This window comes from Amblyomma maculatum, chromosome 5 (genome assembly GCF_055883805.1).
Source record: "Amblyomma maculatum isolate TAMU_Amacu chromosome 5, ASM5588380v1, whole genome shotgun sequence".
In the NCBI taxonomy this organism is placed as follows: domain Eukaryota; kingdom Metazoa; phylum Arthropoda; class Arachnida; order Ixodida; family Ixodidae; genus Amblyomma; species Amblyomma maculatum.
The window spans coordinates 110084846-110105361 of record NC_139348.1 but is presented as its reverse complement, the minus strand read 5'-3'; the positions used below and the strand labels follow the sequence as shown (position 1 = coordinate 110105361).

The 20516-nt window shown below is 45.2% G+C and overlaps 1 protein-coding gene across 1 annotated transcript; it reads left to right on the top strand.

Annotated features, from left to right (window-relative positions):
- The first annotated feature begins 13505 nt into the window (after positions 1-13505).
- Positions 13506-19545, top strand: LOC146189234 (uncharacterized). The gene is made up of 3 exons (XM_084605209.1): positions 13506-14072; positions 16595-16827; positions 19149-19545. Exons 1-3 carry the CDS (start codon positions 13506-13508, stop codon positions 19507-19509), a joined length of 1161 nt encoding a protein of 386 aa, XP_084461335.1. The 3' UTR covers positions 19510-19545.
- Positions 19546-20516: the final 971 nt, after the last annotated feature.

Below are 20516 nucleotides of genomic sequence, written 5' to 3'. Positions count from 1 at the left end.
TTTGTTCAATCACATGTTGGTCTAATTCGTTGCAGTCATTTAGGGTGCTAACAGAGAAGTTTATTGTATATTTTATAGTTTGGGAAAATGAATACAATGGCGGTGTCTTACAGGGTAACAAGATGAAATACGGATAAAATGCGAGCAATTATTCCCAACGCGAAAGGGTAAATGCCCCCCCCCCCCCCCCCCTTCCAGAAAATGCGGCGTCGGCGTTGACGGAAGTGAGGCGAATAATCACGGGCATGGTCCTGGCAGGTGGTATTTGCGCGTTCACATTGTGGAGCACTGATTGGTCGGCACTGATTGACGTCACCAGAACATGTGACATCGCCGAGTTTGTAGGCGCAGCTGCCAATTCAGACTTGGCTTTTAATGCCGAAGGGTAAAATAAAAATCCGGCCTGCATGCCAGGACTTGAGAATTCCGCGTCAGACACGCGGTCATGTTGATACTACTAGGTTTAAGTGAGGCCTTGTATCTACTTAGGGTGGCTTTTCACATAATGAGGAAGGTTGTGACTAATATGTTAATTAAAAGTACGCGTGAGATAACAGAATCACATATTAAGGGTTCTGTGATTACGCGAGTAGCCAAGCGCATGTATCTGGGCAAGAATTCTCAAGTGAACCACACACGAGATATAATAGACACCTTTAGCATACCGTGTGTCGTACTACCGTTTTCGTTACTGGAATACCGTCAGCCCGCCCGCCGTCAGGGAGTATGCCCTTGATTTCTCCCGACACGGGGCAGCTTGAAGCCTCGGAACCAATCAGCACTTTCTCACTGGCGGTGGGTGGCCGATTATGGTACTCCAGTAACCTAAAACTTTACACGGTACGCTAATGGTGTTTATTAACGCTATCGCGTCATACGCCTAAAGGCGAACCGTTAGTGTACCCCCCCCCCCCTAATTTTTAAACAAAAAGGTAAAAAAAGCAAATATGAGTTCCGCTAAATTTGTTTATGCTCTGCTTCAGAAGCAAAATACCATAATAGCTCGTGTATATGAAATATAACTCCTGAGAACGTCACATTGCCCGTTTCCCATTTCATGAATGCCGATACTTTTGAATGGGTGATGAATTATGTTGCCGCCATTGAAACGTTTCCTTGCCTAAACAAAGTAAATGCAGATAAGAAGAAACTACTTGCCCCACAGATGATTCGTCAGCGAAAGCATAAAATGGGACGTCGCGTGTCACTCCGGTCTAGAAAAAAAATTCTGGGAGAAAGAATTAGCAATTGTTTCAAATGTACTACTAAACAAAATAACCTGCATGTTAAGTTTCATCGTTCGGAGTGATGACAACTGTTTGATGGAAAACAATTTTGTTAGGCGATCACAATTTTCGGCGTTGCAATAGTATTCTAAAAGGCCGCCTATTCGGCTATCTGTGCCACTGGACTGCATGTTACTGCTGCTAGGAAGGTATAAGTTATTTCAGACCGAAAATCAACACCTCAGCATCCGTACTAGAGGTCCGTGATACTCTACTGAAGCGAAACGCCTGCTGTAACGGAAGGGCTGTTGTCACCACGTTGAGAGTGCGTGAAGAAATTAGAGCAACGTACGCTGGACTCCGATTAAACTAATCCTGGCTCGATAATGCATTTGTTTGACGAAAAAGGCGGATCAGAACAAAACAAAAAACAAAGGGGACGGGAAGGGGTCGGGCATATTTACGCTTCGCCGTTTAGGGTATAACGTCGCATCTTTAATGCCCCCTTTCTGCCATCTCGTTTTGAGGATCCTCGTCTGCGTACATGCACATAGCCACTCACTTTATCGTTTACTCACTTTAAGGAAAGGATATTCCTTATCCAATACCTTATTTTGTCCTCCTGTTATCTCCCCCCTACTCATAAGCGTGCAATAGTAAGCTGGCATGTTATAAAAAGCCATATGAAAGGGCATGCTTGGCAAAAGGGTAGCGTATTTGACACTGGATTAAAGCGTCCCAGTGGGGGCTATTTCCTCTGACCTCCTATATGAAAGGCGAATCATGAGTTGGCGGCGCCTGCCCACTCGATGACGTCATGTCGGCCTGGTGACGTCACACAACCTGTCGACGAATCAGCCTCCGGCCGTGTCACCTGCCCTCTCCCCCCCCCCCCAAAAAAAAACAGAAAACAAAAATAAACCCTGTCAGTGGCATCTCGTGGTTGTTCGCACACAAAGCCAACGTCGCTGACGCCGAATTTCCTAGAGAATTTCTCCTTAAAGTTGTCGCATTAAAACGGAGCACTCGATGCTGTTTCAGAAACTGGGTTACACCTTGCACGTTTTTATTTAAATTGATGGTTCAATAAACTCCTTCGCTGTAAAATTACGCAATAGTTGCTGCATCTCACTTATAAGTGAAGGAGACGTCAGTACCTGCTCAGGCTTCTACCCAAACTTTACCGAAGAACGGAGAGTGAGACGCTTTTGGCCCTCGACCATAATTTCCGCGACCTTCATCTGAACGCAGTCGAAAATAACTCCTCTTGTCAGAACATTTATCAGCATGCTAAATCATGATCCGTTCCTTAATATTCTGTTCAGATATGTGCTGATATAATGTGCCCCTCTTCTTTCTCTCCTTCCTTTCTCGTATCTCCTGTGGGGCGTTTCTTGCTATAATCCCCACAATTCCGTTTGCTTTACTTTCTGGGTTCCATAAAATTATTTGGAATGAATTCCAAGTTTTCAGAGTATGACTTGCCTCAGAAGTGCTATTCCTGCGGGCTATACCAAAACGTCACATACCGAAAAGACAGAATGCACGCGAGGCGTATGCGAAGTCATGCCCATCATACTAAGATCATAAAAAGTGCGACATTCTTATGCAAAACTATTCGGAAAAAGTTTGAAATGCGAGTAGACTTTTGATTTTTCAAAGTTTTTTCTAACATGTTCACTCTGTACCCTCACATGCAGTTCAATATCCAGACATAGCTTGGAACATTTGTACCTCAAGCGGCCTAAATAAAGCATACGTCTTTTGGCGTAGGAATTCCGAGGTCCCAGGACGCTCTAATCCCCGTGCAGTGATTTCAAGATGACGTCTACGAGTATGCTGTTCCTGGTGGCGGCCTTGCTATGCGCTGCTGTAATGGGTGAGGACGTGGCCCAGCCGCGCGCCTCCCCGACCAAGGACGAGCCACTTACTGGAAAGGTGCTGCCCGGAGTGTACCCGGGCCACGGAGTAGTCCACCCAGGAGGCGTCCACCCAGGAGTAGTGCGGCCTTGTCACTACACGTAAGAGTTTCTTTCAGCTATTTCTAGAATGTAACCGTGATAGCTCGTCCCAAATTGTTTCTTCTTGAGCCAAGCCAGTTACCTGAATTGTATGGCATCCCCTTTGAATTGTGGAAGGGGAGGCGGAATGTTCACCGCCTTGCCTACTAGGTGACTGATTTCTTTGTTTGCTGTGTTTTAACCTTTACTTAAGTTCTGTACCTTTTTTTTTGTCATTCTAATATGCTTTAGTCCTGAGCTGTGCGCTATACTTTTGTTTTTCGATTCGTGCGTCGCGCGTGCAATTTCGCCATACCGCTTTCATGCCAACAATAAACTAGACGCCGCCAACGATCACCATAGCTGTCAAATGTCAAAATCGAACAAAGCTGCGCATGTTGGGGTTACTTTCATAAGTAATTCTCAATGTTCTGAACGGTACTCTGAGATTCTGCATGGACTTGATGATAAGGATGAGTCAATGTTTACGCACTGCGAAATCTGACTTGTAAAACGGCTCCTGCAATCGCAGACTAATAATCAGTGACACCGAAGAATGATTGACGTGTAAAAGCTATTAAAGTTCCCAGAATATGTCAAGCGGTATGCGCCCGATCCCCACAGGCACTGAAACTAGAAGCTTTTGTCCAAATGTTGTGGGTGAAAGTTTTAAATATTGATCTCACACTCTGTCACAAAGTTCTTTGTCTCTTCTTTTCTTTCTTCTCTTTCTCCGAGTATTCAGCATGAGCTCTTTTGAGGTCCATCTCTATTACTTCCTCCTCCTATTTTTGGCAGAAATCAGCAATGAAATTTCCGCAATAATATTACGAAACGTTTCTTAATAACACTACTGATACCTAGGTTTATTGTTTCGCTAACCCTTGTACTTGAACATGTTTTATGGTTATTATTCTCGTTTTATTTGCGTAATTGTTTTTGTGTTTGTCTTTCCATTCGTTTCGATTAAAGGTGCTTTCTTTTGTCTTTCATATCGTATGTGTTCCTCGCGTTTTTGTTGCACCTCACGTGTGCATGCGTGCGTTTGTGTGTCTGTGTGTGTAAAAAGTGCTGCCTATTGAAATTTAAACGCTACATATGCACTTGTTCCTTGTAGAAAGAATAGTTAGTCTGTATCTTCATCTGATCATTCTCATAACCACTTTGGAGCCAGACAAATAAGTTAATATTTACGAAAAACAGACATGCATGACCAGATATCTTTTTGTGGGCTGGGGAGTGGGGAGGGGGATATACTGTGCAATAGATATTCGACTAGTGGGATATACTGAATAGCACTTCTCTTCGCTTCCACTACTTGCGTATTAAAACACTCACATTACCCAGTCTAAGTGATCCGCGCCCCTACGCTGCAACCTTTAACTCGGGGAGCTTGGTACATATGTGTGAGCTTCTTCTGCATTGCATTCCTGCATATGGCTAGGCCGGGAACGGACTTCCCGCACAAGAATCTGCTATACACTGAACATGGGGCCTTGCTAGCCTCAGTAGTACTTATCAGCAGAAGTTGTATTGTACTTCTGTTGTTTAAAATACATCTAAACTGCACAAACTTCCTCTCTCAGTAATAGTTAGGGGACCTGCATCGAGCTTCGACACGCTCATTCTAGTATCAGTTTTTATTTGGGGTAAATATGAACACTCGGGGTATCGCTATTTCATAATTCTATTATGTGCTCTAGCCCTTAATGCTGAATGCATTTTGCCGCTGCTGCAACCTTTTCTTTCTTTTTTGCCGCAGATGTCTGTTGCAAGCTTGCGATGTGTTCCAGTGCCACTACAGGTGTGCGCCCAACGTCAACTGCCCGTTCGTAGGTATCGCCGGCCGCAAGGGTCAGGGCGCCATCACTGTCACCAAGCCAGTCAAGGAGAAGGTGGACTCCTTCGACTACGTGCCCCCGGCCAAGCCATAATAAAAAGCAAAAGCTAGACGAATACGGTTAATCTTCATCTGAGGACCATTCCCCTCGTTTCTGTCGAGAGTAGCACGTTGGGCTGTTCTGAACTCATGGTGCGACGCACGAGTATTGACTCAGTAAATCAGTCAATCAGTCAATCAATCAATCAATCAATCAATCAATCAATCAATCAATCAATCAATCAATCAATCAACCAATCAATCAATCAATCAACTGATCGATTAATTGATCAACCAGTCAATCGATCTACCAATCAAAGAATAAACAATAAACCAAGAAATAAAACCAATAACTCTATCAACAGAATAAACCAATGAACCAATAAGAATAAATAAATAAATCAAACAATTAACTCAATCGTATTGTCTCTCTTGAGGGCACCTGCAGGCCAGCTGTGAAGTAAACCGCCCAAATAAGATGGGATCTGGAATCCACTTTTACCCATAGTCGCGTGTGGCCCTGAGTCAGCCGCCGCGATCCCTGATGCGATCGATCAGTGGCTACGGCACTCGGATGCTGTACCCAAGGACATGGGATCAAATGGAAGCTTTTCGATGAAGGCGAAAAGCAAGGCTTCTGTGTACAGTACGAGGTCAGTGCGCGTTAAAAAATTCCAGCGGTGCACTTAAGTACCCTAAGGTGCTGTAAGGCGAAAGAAAGCCTTGCGATTCTCTTCGGGGGCTCCGTTACAACTTCGGTTCGAACATATCCTAGAGATTCCGCTTGGCTTCCAGGTATTTGACGACTGCGGCCATCGTCGCTGCTTGGTTTGACTGTTTGAACATAGGGCAAAACCACTTGTGCCTGGCGACTCGGGCACCGAGACGCTGTACCACGTCTTCGGGGAGCGAGTTCTGCTTTTTTTTAGCTTGCCTGACGTAATGTACCTTCCTCATATCTAAGTTGGTTTATTAGCCATGATGTGATGGCTGCCTAGGGGCAAACTGTCACTAGATTTACTTGCTTTTCTCTAGGATTAAAAATTTTCCCCCAGACCTAGAGAAATTTGTTTCCAGGTTTAAGGACCTTTCTCTAAATCTAGGGACATTTGTGTCTGGCTATGACGTCATATAAGTTTGCACATTTCGTTCCCAACTTTCGATCGCAGGATCCTATCAAAGCGCTCGTGAAGCAAGAAAGATTTTTGCCTTAAAACCCCCAAGGGTTCACAATTTCCGGAGTTCTCCATTTCAGCGTCTCTCATAGCACGGGTTGCTTTGAGACGTTAAACCCTACAAACGTATAGGCCTCCTTGACCCATGCGTTCTGTTCCGCTTGGCACGCAGAAGGTATGTGTTTAAACCTTAATTCCCAGTGTATTTTATTTCAATTGATTATCCTGCTTTCTTAATTACCCTCATTAGAAAAACCACCTCGCATTTTTTTTTTCTTCTCTCGAGTCCTCCCCTAATTGGTTAGCTTTTTGTGTGGGGGGAGGGGGAGGATAAGAATGACAAGCTGGGCTGGTTGGGTCCGTAGTCAGTTGTGGGGAACAATGCGAAAAAGACAAGGACGAAGAAAAAACACGCAATTGTTTTCGCATGCATTTTTTTTCTTCGTAATTGTTTTTTCGGGTTATTCACCATGATCTTTCTTTATTTCGAAGTGCTGTTCTTTTTTGTTCTCACATCTGGGCCAGGTAAGGTATTCTGTTTGTTTTGGCGCGGATTCGAAACTTAGTCGGGCAATGTATTTCGCGCCGCAGCTGTGGTGATGCATGGATAAAACTCGCGCATGAGCAGTAGCTTGCACAGATAAATGACCTTAGAGAGAGGTAGTATAGAGCTTACACCATAATATTTTCGTACAGGTTTGCCAGACTCACATTCACCTCTGCAGACAAAACGCTCTCCAAACGCCAGGCCAAAGCATGGCGATAACTTCAAACTAATACCTTTTCAAATCCCCATTTATGTTGCCCATATTCAGAAGGACTCTATTCAGAAAAATGCAAAAATTGTGATGCCAACGTCGATCTAAATCATATGATCTGGAAATGCACACAATCCGTACCTGCGAGTCATTTCATAAGCGACTCTCGCGACTCTGATCACTGGGAGGCTCTACTGCTCAGCGCCGACCCGGGGACACATATGCAGCTCATCCAGCTGGTTGAAAATGTCGCCGCCGCCCAAGGGATATAGCAGCGCCGTCGTTTAAGCGGGGGGTGGCCATTCGAATCGCTCATTTGTATCTGCTGGAAAAAAAGATTGCCCTCCACCACCTAGGCCCCGCCGAGGTGGTGCAGTGGTAAGACGCCCGACCACTGTGCCGGAGTTCCCGGGATCGAATCCCGACCTCAGCGGCTGCGTTCGATGGAGGCGAAACGAAGTGGCGTCCGTGTGCTGTGCGATGTCAGCCCACGTTAAAGATCCCCAGGTGGTCGAATTACTCCGTAGCCCTCCACTACCGCTCCTCTTTCTCTCTATCCACTTTCACTCCCACCTTCATCCCTTCCCTTACGGCGCGGTTCAGGTGTCCACAGAAAGCAAGTGAGACAGATACTGCGTCTTTCCCTTCCTATGAACCAAACAACCCTCCACCACCTAGAAATCTTCCACTGACATCGCACAGCACAGGGACGCCCCTCCGCCTATTTGGGTTTGCTCGGCACGGTGGCTCCGCAAGGGACAAAAAGACAAAAGAGAAGAAGAAAGCGGGCTGTTCCGACTAGCATCTACCGCCCCCAGGAGCAGAGCAGCCTAGCGATTAGCGACGCATGCGTTTTCAATGGGCGTCATGTTGGACGCGGCACTAGCTTGAGAGAGCCTGTAATAGTATTACTACTGCTACTACTACTACTACTACTACTACTACTACTACTACTACTACTACTACTACTACTACTACTACTGCTACTACTACTAAATAATAATAATAATACACAGTAATATTTCTCTGCTAAATATTATTATTAATACTATTATTATTATTAGTAGTAGTAGTATAGAGGAAGACTCGTTTCACGAAGTTGGCACTGAATTGTCTGTAGGTAACGGCCGAATTAACTGGCTAAACATTATCTTCACAGTTTTAATTAATAATAATAATAATAATAATAATAATAATAATAATAATAATAATAATAATAATAATAATAATAATAATAATAATAATAATAATAATAATAATAATAATAATAATTGGTTCCCAGGAAGGGAAAGGCGCAGTATCTGTCACACTTGTGTCAGTGGACACCTGAACTACTCCGTAGCCCTCCGCTACGACTCCTCTTTCTCTTTTCCTCCCTTGTGTGTGTGTGGACACCTTCATCCCTTGGTGTCCACAGACACAAGTGTGACAGATACTGCGCCTTTCCCTTCCTGTGAACCAATTATTATTATTATTATTATTATTATTATTATTATTATTATTATTATTATTATTATTATTATTATTATTATTATTATTAATTAAAACTGAAGATATTAGTTAGCCAGTTAATTCGGCGGTTACCTACAGACAATTAAGTGCTTAGTGAAACGAGTCTTCCTCTATACTACTACTACTACTACTACTACTACTAATACTACTACTACTACTACTACTACTACTACTACTACTACTACTACTACTACTACTACTACTACTACTACTAATAATAATAATAATAATAATAATAATAATAATAATAATAATAATAATAATAGTAGTAGTAGTAGAAACAGTAGTAGTAGTATTATAAGCTTTCTCAAGCTAGTGCCGCGTCCAACATGAAGCCCATTGAAAAAGCATTCGCCGCTAATCGCTAGGCTGCTCGGCTCCTGGGGGCGGTAGATGCTAGTCGGAACAGTCCGCTTTCTTCGTCTCTTCTGTCGTTTTGTTTCTTGCGAAGCCACCGTACCGAGCAAACCCAAATACGCCGCCCCTCCGCCTTGTTTCCATAGAAACGCAGCCGCCGATGGCAGGTTCGAAGCCAGGAACAGCGGTTTAGTACAGTAAACTTTCGTGAAAGATCGTTTGGTTGCCTCCATGTTATTTTGCATTTCAACGCGAACAAAGCCGACGCTCACAATTCACGAATTTTTGTAGAATGGAAAATTAACGCTTTCACGTTAAATGCCCCACACAAACATGGAGGTAAAGAGGAGAGAAAACAAACAAACAAAGAAGGAATGCAAAAAAAATCTGCACAGGTAAGTCGTACATATTAAAAAAATCTTTATGGAGCTCACGAAGTGAGGAACAAACTTAAATGACTCTCATATGTGCACGACTGGTCCCAAAAACAGTACGAAGCACACCAGACGCGAACGAGAGCAGTGCGCTGTTGAAATTACTTGCCCTACTACGTTTTACATAACGAGCCCACACCAGCGGCAGTCGGCTCCGCTCCGTGTCGCAGGATAGTAAGGACCGAATGGATGACCGCTCACGGCAAAAAGCATGTTATTTATGAACAGCGACCGTTCCATAGGAGGAAAATCAGATGCTGGCTTGAGAACGCAGCTACAATTTACATCTGTTCCTGGCAGGATCTCGAACAAGACACCTCTTATTTCTCTTTTTCCGACATACTAGAGCCTGTGATGGCTTTTGTGTTTGCAATTTTCTGGTTAACATCCCTGCCTTCCACCCTTGTTTTCTCCTCTTCCTCCTCCTTCTGTGATTGCAATCACTCCGACTGGTTGCGTGCAGATATTGGTTTTGTCAAAGCGACCACATAGCGAGCTTTATTATCATCACGTTCATTGTTAGTAGGTAGGAAAATTCCGCATACGAGGCATACAGTTTTTTTCGTGAATGTTTCTCCATTTTCAGTTATTTAGTCGTATATGCGCGGCTTTTACTTTGGTGCTGTACACCTCTTGATCAAAACAAAGTAGAAGTAGTATAAAACTTTATTCCGCAAAATGGGAAGGGGTTCAGGGGTTGGGGTCTTGAGCTGCAGGTGGCATTCCTAGGTACAGGATCCCATTGGTCCTTGCTGCCTCTTCGGCCCGCTCAACCAACGCTAGCTGATCTTGCGAATCGGAGCTGGACAGAAGCCCCTCCCACTGCTCGACTGACTGGTTTGTAATTTTGGGCACACAGGCAAAAAAGAAATAACAATTTTTTCTTTTATTTATTTATTGCAGTGTGACAATTAGCGCTCGGCAGCCAATACAGTGAGGAACTCAACCTATAGGCGCTCAATGAACTTTTTATTTCCAAATATACATTATTTATTTTTATTTATTTTGATATACTGTCAACCCCAATGGGGTTTTCACAGAAGTGGACATGAACTGCATGACATGGACATAATTGCTGATGTGGCAGATTCATAATGGAAAACCTTCATAGAATAGCACAAAAAACACCAAAAAAATATCAGTTATACAATAGAAAGCATATATCACCGGAGCTTTGACACAAATTCAGACAGCTTCATGACAACAAAGTAGGCTCGGCAAGCTCTAAGAACCTTTGGACTGTAGGTTGCCTTACAACTGAGGTGTCAAGTGCATTCCAATCGCGCACTGTTTGGGGAAAAAAAGAAAAGTGAAAAGTGTTGTTGCTACAGATAAATTCCTAAAGAAAGAGGGGATGTTATGACGTGTTATTTTGGACTGGCTTTTTTTATTATATATTGGCCTCCGAGACAAACTGTAAAAGCTTTTCGTTTCTCATTATTGTGAATATTGCATGCAGTTAACTCAGTTATTCCATCCCTCGTGCCTTATATTTGAGTTTTCGTCTTTTCTAGCGCGAGTTTCCGATGTGCCTCAGCCCAAATTTAATGGCCACATTTTTAGGGCGCTATCCCCGTAGGACTTGCCAGCGAAAAAGCCGTGATGTCAGGGGATGAACTCTTGTAAGAACACATGTTACCAGATGGAAAGGAGAAAATCCGGTAGTTTACTTGGGTAGAACTTCTGAGAACTGTATCTAACCCTCCAGGGGCCGTATTCCGAGTTTGCGTCGTTATCGAAGTGTCGCTATCTCACGTGACCTCAAGTTATCTGATTGGTCGAAACGCCGGAACTGGGTGTTGCCACTACGGAACCGGAACAGGTGGCAACATCATGTTCCGGTGTTTGGACCAATCAGATGACTCGAGTTCATGTGAGATAGCGACACTTCGATAACGACGCAAACTCGGAATGCGGGACCAGGTCAGCCACGATACTCCTAGAGCTTACCGGCACGTTTGTACGGTTTAGTTAAAGTCCGCGTTTATATCTAGACCAGGAGGCATTCCCATAAAGTTGTAGATTTGACTTTATGGCAATGAGTGTGCGAGACTCGCTACCGAAATCGAAATGAAAAAGTCATGGTGGGCCCTTAAGCTCTACTTTTAAGAATATGACGCTGCAGCGTAGGCTAGTAGCCCACATATAAAGCCCCATTCTAACCAAGCCGTATGAATGTGCCTGCGTCACCTACGGGTGACGTGAATGCAAGAGTCCTGGCAAGCTGATTCTGGTATCACTCTCCCGTATGATAGGAGAGGCTCGAGTTGGCAGGTCTTGCTAAACGGAACGTCAGGCAACTCATTGTGCAGTAAGTGCGTGGCCATATCTGCTGCCAGCGCCATGTTCGTGATTTTTCGCTCACAACGGCAATGCCGATACCAGATTTTCGATGAACTGGGCCTCTAACGATATCGTGTAAAAATTTGTGACCGGTTGTGTATGTTGTTGTTGTGGTCCTCATAAAATGACGCATACCCACTGGGACATTGGCCATGACCGTGGCGGTAATTACAGTTTCTTAGATTTCAAACTGCATAACTGAGATTAGAAATTTGCCAAATCAGGTTCACTGACAGTGATATTTGAGGGGTGTACCTGGGCTTACTGAGCTTTAATTTTGGCACATTACAAAAATAATAATAATAAACAAATAATTAAGAAAGGAAACCATAATCAGTAATAACAAAAATAATCCTAAATTAAAAAACAAAGAATGATGACAACTAGTTATGATGGAAAACGTTTTGATTCTAGAAAAAAAGCATGTATGGCAGATAAAACATTCCCATCGGCAGGTTCCAGCATAGAAGCGCCCAGAGACTGAACAGCCGCTGAAGACAAGCGCAAACTAAGTTTTCGTAATGGCATTTCTAAACACGACCCGCTGAGCGATGTATATCGGCGACAAAAAAGCAAAAAATGTTCAATTGTTTCTGTCTCAGCACAATTATTAGAAGAAAAGAAAGGTTGTAAGACCAGGCCTGCAAAGATAAAAATGTAGCTGATGAACACGACAACGAAGTCGTGTGAAGGAAATCTCAGGTGTGCGAGACCGCCAGGCTTTACTCCTCCAATGGAATAGAAGGTGATGAAAATCATCCAGGGAAGTAAGCGCACAGGTGCTTAATTCTTGCATTAAAATATACGTACGAAAATGTGCCACCGTGAACAACGCACCGGTTGCAAGGAACTCATAGATCGGGCTACTAACTCAAGGCTGCTTTCGGTAAAGCATCAGGAGATTCATCAGATGAAGGCCCGTGTGGCCAGGCACCCAAACCGTCCTAATCGATAGACATGAGGGGGGATGGGAAATTTAAATGTGCGAACTAACGCGACTCATTAGACGCAGAAAAGAAAGTGCACAATGATAATGAGTCTGTAAGTATTAAAGCCGTCGAAAAAGAATTTTGGAGCCTGCGCAGGGCAAAAACTATACTGTTAGGAACTCTGCCAAATAAATAGGGGTGAAATCCGGAAGACGGAGAAAAAAAGACCAGTCAAGGGACTGAGAAAAAATGCCCGCACCTGCCTTTTCTTCACACACCGAGGCTTCAGTCACAATTGTAACGCGTGAGCAAAATGTTATCATCAAGTAGACTTGTATTATGTTGTTTATAAAAGGGAAATACAGTGATTTGCCATTAGGTGGATAAATATAATCGACAATTACATTGACAAATAATGTGATTGATCGCACCGCAACAGTCTCAGGCATTCCTACATTTAGTGGCCCCAGCAAACATTCAACCAAACAAATCTGAGGAGACTGAAAGCGAGACCGTCTTAAACTAAATAATTCTTCTGGATGAGTAAGGAAAATAAACTGGGTGACAAGCCGCTTCGAATCGCATAACCTTAGGAATGCTTATACGGTCAGAAGGCAAAACCTCGAGGTAAGAGATGGTAACTGTGTTCAAGATATAAAAGATATTTGGATAAAAACTTAAGGGGTTCCAAACGGACGAAGAGCTTCTGTCTTTAAGAGTAGAAGCGGACGCAGTTTATATGCAGCGGCTCCAGAAAACAGGGCACAGCCATATTCTAAAATTGGGAGGCGAATATGCATTTTATATTTTTGCCTTCGGCACCACCTTTTACTTCGTCGTAACAAGTTGCTCGCGGACACGCCAAGAACGTGCGCGGAGAACGAAACGAGCCATGGCCCAACCAGCCCGCCGGTCGGGTTCTGCAGCAACCAGCGCTGAACAAGCTTCGCGGGGAGTAATTCCATGGGTGGCGGATACCAGCTACTTCCACTGGTCTCCGGGCAGTGAAGCGCGTGGCCTGGACGGAGCCAGCTGCGAAGGTGGCGCCGACTCTTCGGCCTCACGTGGCTCCGGGGCCCCCGCCTCTAGAGGTCGATTCCGGCCTAGCCGTCCATTCCTGGCTTGCACGGTTGCGGGTCTCATAGGGGCGACACTCCTGGCGGCCACCGTGTGCCTGGCTGCAAGCTCCAATTGGATGCTCATGGCCCCTTCCGTGAGCGACTCTGGTGCCGTCAGCGGGACTTCAAGCTCCAGGGAACGTCGACCGCGTTTAGGCTTCTTGTTTCGTCGGCAGAGTGGAAACCACTCCGGGTCGGTCCCCGAAGAGACACAGCCGCTGCAGGTGTCTCTGGCCACGGAGTCTGTAGAAGGTTCGCGGCCAACCGCTCGCTCAGCAGCGGGAAGAAGGAACTTGACGGAAAGCAGCACGACCACAGACTCCTCGACGTTCCCAACGCCCGTAAGAAAATCTGCGAAAGCGGAAAGATATTTGCCATCAGGGGCTTTGTCCGTGACGTTGTCTCGGCAGTCAGCAGAAAACGGCCGCGATATAAAATGTCGTCAAATTTGTCTATGCGGCCTCAGCGCTCCGTTAATTTAGGATGTAGGAATTTCATTTGCTCATCGCCAGTTCGTTGTCACATGAGTTCGCCAGTGCCATGACAACCGGCGATTCAAGAAATTACGGGGACACTACAGCTTCGCCTTTACGAGTATGAACGTGACAGTTTTAGTCGTTGCCTCATGATGCTTCACTTGAAGAAAAGGGGCAAGCGAAGACAGAAACGTTAAACGATTTTATTAGAGTCTGTACCTGTAGTTTATGGTAGCTTGTTATATTCCAAAGACTATGTGTCAAGTCACAGAGTCACAAATTAAGGGCTAATTCATGAAACGAGGGACAGTATGCTTTAAGTGGACTAGTAGCCGCAAAGACAGCCGTGGATGGCAGCTGTTTGCGCTGTCCCGTTTTTTTCCTTAAAAGCAAAGCTTAACTACCCTCGATTTTTTCTTTTAAGTCAATGATCGAAAATAGCTGTAATCCATCGATTATTCGCGGAGTATATACATAGGATTCAGTAATGTCATTCATTCCTTATAACGCGGGAGCTTTATCTGCCATTAGCCTCCATAGCACGGAAATCATGGGCATGACACTGGAGAGTGACAGGTGACATGACCGGACATAGATTGGTCGGCGTGCTGTGTGACGTCATGATGTCATATGCCAAGCACGAATTGGCAGGAGCTCCGAAATATGGCAGCACTTTTGAGGTGAGAATCAAACCCATGTGAACGCCTACCTCATACCCTGAGTAGCTTTGGGGAGTTAAACCCACAAACCTAACCAAACAGTGTATCGGAATCAGACACTCTACTCGCAGGCACGTCCATGCGGCTTTGTTAAAGTGGATATTCATGCGTAGAATCAGAGTCAAATGAAATGCGAATAGTGGAGCGCGTGGAAAGAGGTCCAGCATACTTCTTGTCGGTATCATGCGCCCTTCCGGTTTGCTTCTGGTTTCTTTAACGTTCATTTCCTTGTTGTGACAAGCGCCATATTCTTTCCTTCCAGAGATGGTGACTTGCGCAGCACGGTTTAGCTACTAGCAGCAGCTGTGACCCACGCGGGTGATTCGAGTGCGATGACAGAAGCAAAATAAAAGCGCTGTGGGACAACGAGCTTCAGCCTCGCGGGCTACAGCCGCTGCCAGCGTATATAAATTTATAAACGTTGGCCGCTGCCGTCCGCGAAACCGCGTTACGCAAGTCACTTCACTGGAAGGAATGAATGTGACGCCACCTCTATCTGATGATGACACAAGCGGACTGCCTCAGCTGTAACCTTTTTCACGAACTGTGCTAGTTGTTCGCATTTCATTTGCCACTGATAGTGCGTCGCTCCTCTACTTGGGTCACTTACAGCGTGTTGCACAAATGCATGTGCGCCTTAGATTGCTTCTCCTAGCTAAACCGCCGAATCCTTTGCAGCTCAAATTTCGCACAGAAACAGCATTTGGTCGTTAGTATTTTATATACTAAATTTGTTTGGGTTACTTGCCTGATACGATCAGAAGTAGTTGGATGTTCGTATCGTATGCGGCGGCGGAGAAGCAAGACGAGCCGCTGCGCCAACGGTCACTCCAGTGACGCTGTCTTGTGCTATCTGCTTCCGCCAAACAATTCTCTAGGCCTCAGGCCGTCCTCATGGATAAATGTTTAGGAATGAATAAATGAATGAATGAATGAATGAATGAATGAATGAATGAATGAATGAATGAATGAACTGCTGTAAATAGCACGAGATGACGCCACCAGTACCATAACTGGGGCATCGGCTTGTTTTTCTCTTCCGCCGCCGCATATGATATGAAAATCTCACTTAATCTGATCGAATAAGGCAAGTAACCTAAACAAATTGAGTGTATATAAGTACTGCCGACAAAATGCCGTTTCTGTGCGAAATGTGAGCTGCAAGGATTGAACAGTTTAGCTCGTAGAAGCAATCTACGGCGCACGTGTAATTGAACAACGCGCTGTAAATGATGATCGTACTCGCAAGCTTGGCTTTGTCAGGTGGTTGTTGGAAGGCGACATGTCCTGGCACTGGTTTAGAGGCCGCCGCAAGACTCGATGAGTACATTTAAAAGTAGTGTAATGTCAGTTGAAGAGTTCCTAGCGACATAACAAATGTCAGTGACCTCGTCATAATGAAACGTACAGGGCATCGTTTTACAAAAAAAAAAAAAAAAAGTTACTTAAACTAACGTATAAAAAGTAACGTAATGTTTTTACATTCTTACTCATAAGCATGCCTTGTGTTACTGCCGACTTCTGGAAGCAGTAAATCAGTCATCAAATAGATACCTTACTCAGTAACTTATTTTTTCAAATAATATACCTGATCGCAACCAGACAATCAAATCAGTTCGGTCAAAATGTGGGTACGCTGACTCATAGCTGTCTTTTGCATGCTTACAGATCGGGGCGTGTGGCGTCGCCTTCTACACGTACTGCCCCATGCTGCGGGACGAGTACCGGGCCTCCACGCGGGACCGCTCGTGTGTGCCGAGCGGTGCCGACCGCGTTGCGGTCTGCAATAGGGGTCGCAACCGGTTTGCCAGCATGAAAGAGTGCCACAGCGCCTGCGCCCTCCTCCAGGGACCCACATGGGAGACCTGCTACGAGCAGCCACTCTTCACGGCCTGCCAGAAGTAAGGTGCTATTTTCACGGACTTACGGCAACTTGATGGCGAAAACTGTTAGGGCAACGACGACATGATCAGAAATTCCCGCTAGACTGAGTGGTGAACACCTTGCGTTTTGCCAGTCTTTTGACTGTAAGAGGTTGTTGCATTGTCGATTGTTCTACATCTTAGGAAGGTCGTAATTAGAATCTATTGGCCTCTTACATAAGCGTTGTGTAATTGCAGCACAGACATTTGCCACATGACTTCGGGCATTGCTGCAACCGTTACTACGGGTGCACGCAGTCGACCGGGGACTATACTCCACTCATCATTTTTTAGTGCAAACTTTTACTATGTCCGTCAGCACTTGCCGAGCTGCGGTGTAAAGCACCACACAGCAGTGGCTGCGTCTAGCCTACATAGACTTTGAAACGTTGTCCAAAGCTTTTCCTGCACCTTGCAGTAGAACTGGCTCACTCTTATGATCGAAAACGGTATGATGGAGCACAACATGGGGAAGCAAAAGGGCGTCATTAATTACCTGAGCGCACTGCATGGTAGCTTCACTTCAGGTCGCGCTACCACAGGTTCCATAGCTTTTTGATGAGAGCCGCTGATAACCAGCTAAACGCAACTCAAAAATAATTTATGTCAACAAATAAACAAAGATTCGATTGATGCCGTAAGATTGAAAGAGCATGATCACTAAAGCACCCGGCTAACATGGTAAGTAATTTGGCAATCGATCAAGTATCCCTGTAACGGATTTCTTTTCATGTTTATGGTTCAGCCGCCGTAGAACGTTTTGAGGTCATATCCCGGCCTCGGCGGCCACTTTTCAGTGGAGCCGAACAGCAGGGCGCCAGTGTGCTGTGCGATGTCAGTTCACGCTAAAGAACCCCAGGTGGTGGAAATTTCCAGAGGCCTCCACTACGGCGTCTCTCATAGCCTGAGTCGCTTTGGGACGTTAAACCATACGAAACAACCAAATCAACCAACCTCTGATATATCCTTGCCTATCTCGACGGCATCGCTTGCTTCCTCTGGAACCGTTGAATGCAGTACTGACCCGTATCGTCCGTCAACCAATGTAACTGCTAAACTGCTGGCATTGCTGTCGTGATTGCGTCACACATTAGTTCTATTAAACGTGCATTCATGTCCTGCCCGTGGAGTGAGGTGTACCGAATTATTGCCAATTTCTCAACGATCTTGCGAATTTTAGGCGTGAGAGCAAGCGCTACCAAAAACTACACAAGACAAATGCAGTTCTCGATGTGCTTGACTTATCAAGTGGCGCTTGATGTCTTGTACAGTTGTTGTTAATTGTGAACATAATTCAAGTGGGCTCATGGAACTGAATATTCCTGAAGGTTCGAAGTACCTTGAGTCCTTGAGGATTTCCTTACTGGGCAGTTACTTACTGGATAGCTCCTTACTGAATAGCTCCTTAAATGAGTACCGACACGAAATTTTGGTTACATTTTCCTTGCTAATGGTACGGGAAACGCTACTACCACGGATCGCCACGTGGATTTCGCCTACGGTCGCTAAAACATATAATGGAATTTGTGCTTATCACTTTTTTCCTGGTTAGATTCAACCGCTGAACGATGGTTGTGCCATCAAAGTACATTTTAGGTCTTGTGAGGGATAGTTGCCGTAATTCCTGTCCTTTAGGCAGGCTGGCGTTAGTGTTTTAGCGAATTAAAACGACAAAAAGCGATGATGTCGATTTTTGTTTCATCCCTAACGTCACTTAGACTGGACTTTGACGTCACAGCCAGAAACAAGCGAGAAAAGAAGTTCGATTATACATAATTCAGCTATTGTAGGCAAAATCGCATGGTGACACGTGTAGAGTAACGCGTTACGTATAATTGTAAAAAATAAAACGTTGACCCCAACATTAGGTGTCTATACTGCATTAAGCTTTTTAACATAACTTACAGCCCCGCCAGGGTGGCGCAATGGTTGCAGCGCTGGAATATTGTGCCCAAAGATGCGGGATCGAATCCAGGCCTCGGCTGCGGCTATTCGATGGTCGCGAAAAGCAAGACGCCGTGTACTGTGCGATGTCAGTGCGCGTTAAATAACCCCAGGCTTTCGAAATTTCCGGGGTCCTCCACTACGGCGTTTCTCGTAGGGTGGTTCGCTTTGGGATGTTAAACCCCTCACACCAAACCAAATCAAACCAAAAATAATTTACAGGAAAATTAAGCCTTTTGAACTCTCAAGCTGGCTTGAATGTGAAAGCTACTACCGTGACACCGAGCGTCAGGTGTTCTATGCATAGAACTCGTCTTCTCTGTCACTGTAAGCTACATTGGCTCATTTCACTGTAGGGAGGACGTGACCGGTGGCTGGTGGTACTTCGACGGACTCCGGTGCTCCGAGTGGGACTTTCCCCACGGCGAGTGTCCGCTCAATGGCACGGGCGGATACGTGGACGTGTACGCCTCACTGGGCGAGTGCCACGCCAAATGCGAGGGCGACGCGAGGGGAAGACGTCGGTGCCGCCCGCCTGCTTCGGCCACCTGTGACACGGGCCAACTACGCTTCCCATACTTCGCGCTGATCCTGCGCAACGGCCGAGGACTGTGTGTCGGTGCCTCGTTGGGCACCCTGTTCACGCACCGCTGCCTCGTGGGAGCCAACCGGTTTGACAGCATGGCAGCATGCCGGGACACCTGCCTTCGCCACTAGATGGCAGTGGTGGCCCACTTTTGCAGTCCCAAATGATAGGTCACCATATCAGGAGAACTGATGGGGCCCTCGGCTGAGAAGTGAAGAGTGAGTGAGTGAAGATTGGGACTTCACTGTTGCATTTTGGGTGGACTTCCACATGGCGACATCGAGGCCCTGCCTTTGGGCGTCTTGTTTGATTCATTTAGAGATACGCGAACCAATCCGACCCAACAGTAAGGGAAATAAAGAAGAAAAAGTTGTGAGTGGGAACTGAACATAACCGCGAAAGAGCAAAAAGAAATACATAAACGCATGCAAAAATAAGGGAACTGCAAATACTTCTTAGAATTGCATAAACGAAAACCAACCGCACCTTTGTCACCTCACTTTCAGCCATCTTAAGAAAGTAGCTTTTTAGTAACCCCCTTCGTTTTACTGTGCTTCCTCGTGGAAGTGTAGAAGTTGCTGCAAACTTGCGTCGGCTAATTTTTAATAGTAAACTAAATCAGTTGAAGTGGCAGAGCGTACGTATATCATCAGTATAAGACAACGCACTTAACACGTAGAGCACTGGCGAACGGCGTCTTAAGTAAAGTTGGAACAACTCCAAATCATCGCAGCATTCCTGAGAGCACTAGTTTAAACTAAACATGTCGGGGCTTACCTCTGGGTGCTATTGACAAACCTTTCCCTGTCAGCAGAGAGCACAGAATTCGGTAAGATTTATTTGGTTCCCCGCGCATGTAATCTTCCGTTCGTCTATTTTTTCTCCCAAATATATGTGGAAGGATACACTTAATCATATCCTAAATCTCAGCAAAAGCACGATTTTGAATTGGAAATTGTTTGTAAACTCATTTTTTTCCATATAAGATTGTAGTATAATCAACATACCCGGAAATCCTCGCGCGGGACGCTCGTGAGTTTCTGGTATTGCCCAAAACCCACCCCGTTCGTTTTCTATGCCCGTCTTGACTACTCATTATGATGTCAGGAAAAATTTTGAAAGGAAGATCTACCTACGC

What these genes read in the sequence shown, in the direction of transcription:
- LOC146189234 (XM_084605209.1), top strand. Translation starts at nt 13,506, where the DNA reads ATGGCCCAACCAGCCCGCCGGTCGGGTTCTGCAGCAACCAGCGCTGAA. An exon ending in CCTCGACGTTCCCAACGCCC is followed by an intron (nt 14,073 to 16,594) that starts GTAAGAAAATCT and finishes GCATGCTTACAG; the next exon opens with ATCGGGGCGTGTGGCGTCGC. An exon ending in CTCTTCACGGCCTGCCAGAA is followed by an intron (nt 16,828 to 19,148) that starts GTAAGGTGCTAT and finishes ATTTCACTGTAG; the next exon opens with GGAGGACGTGACCGGTGGCT.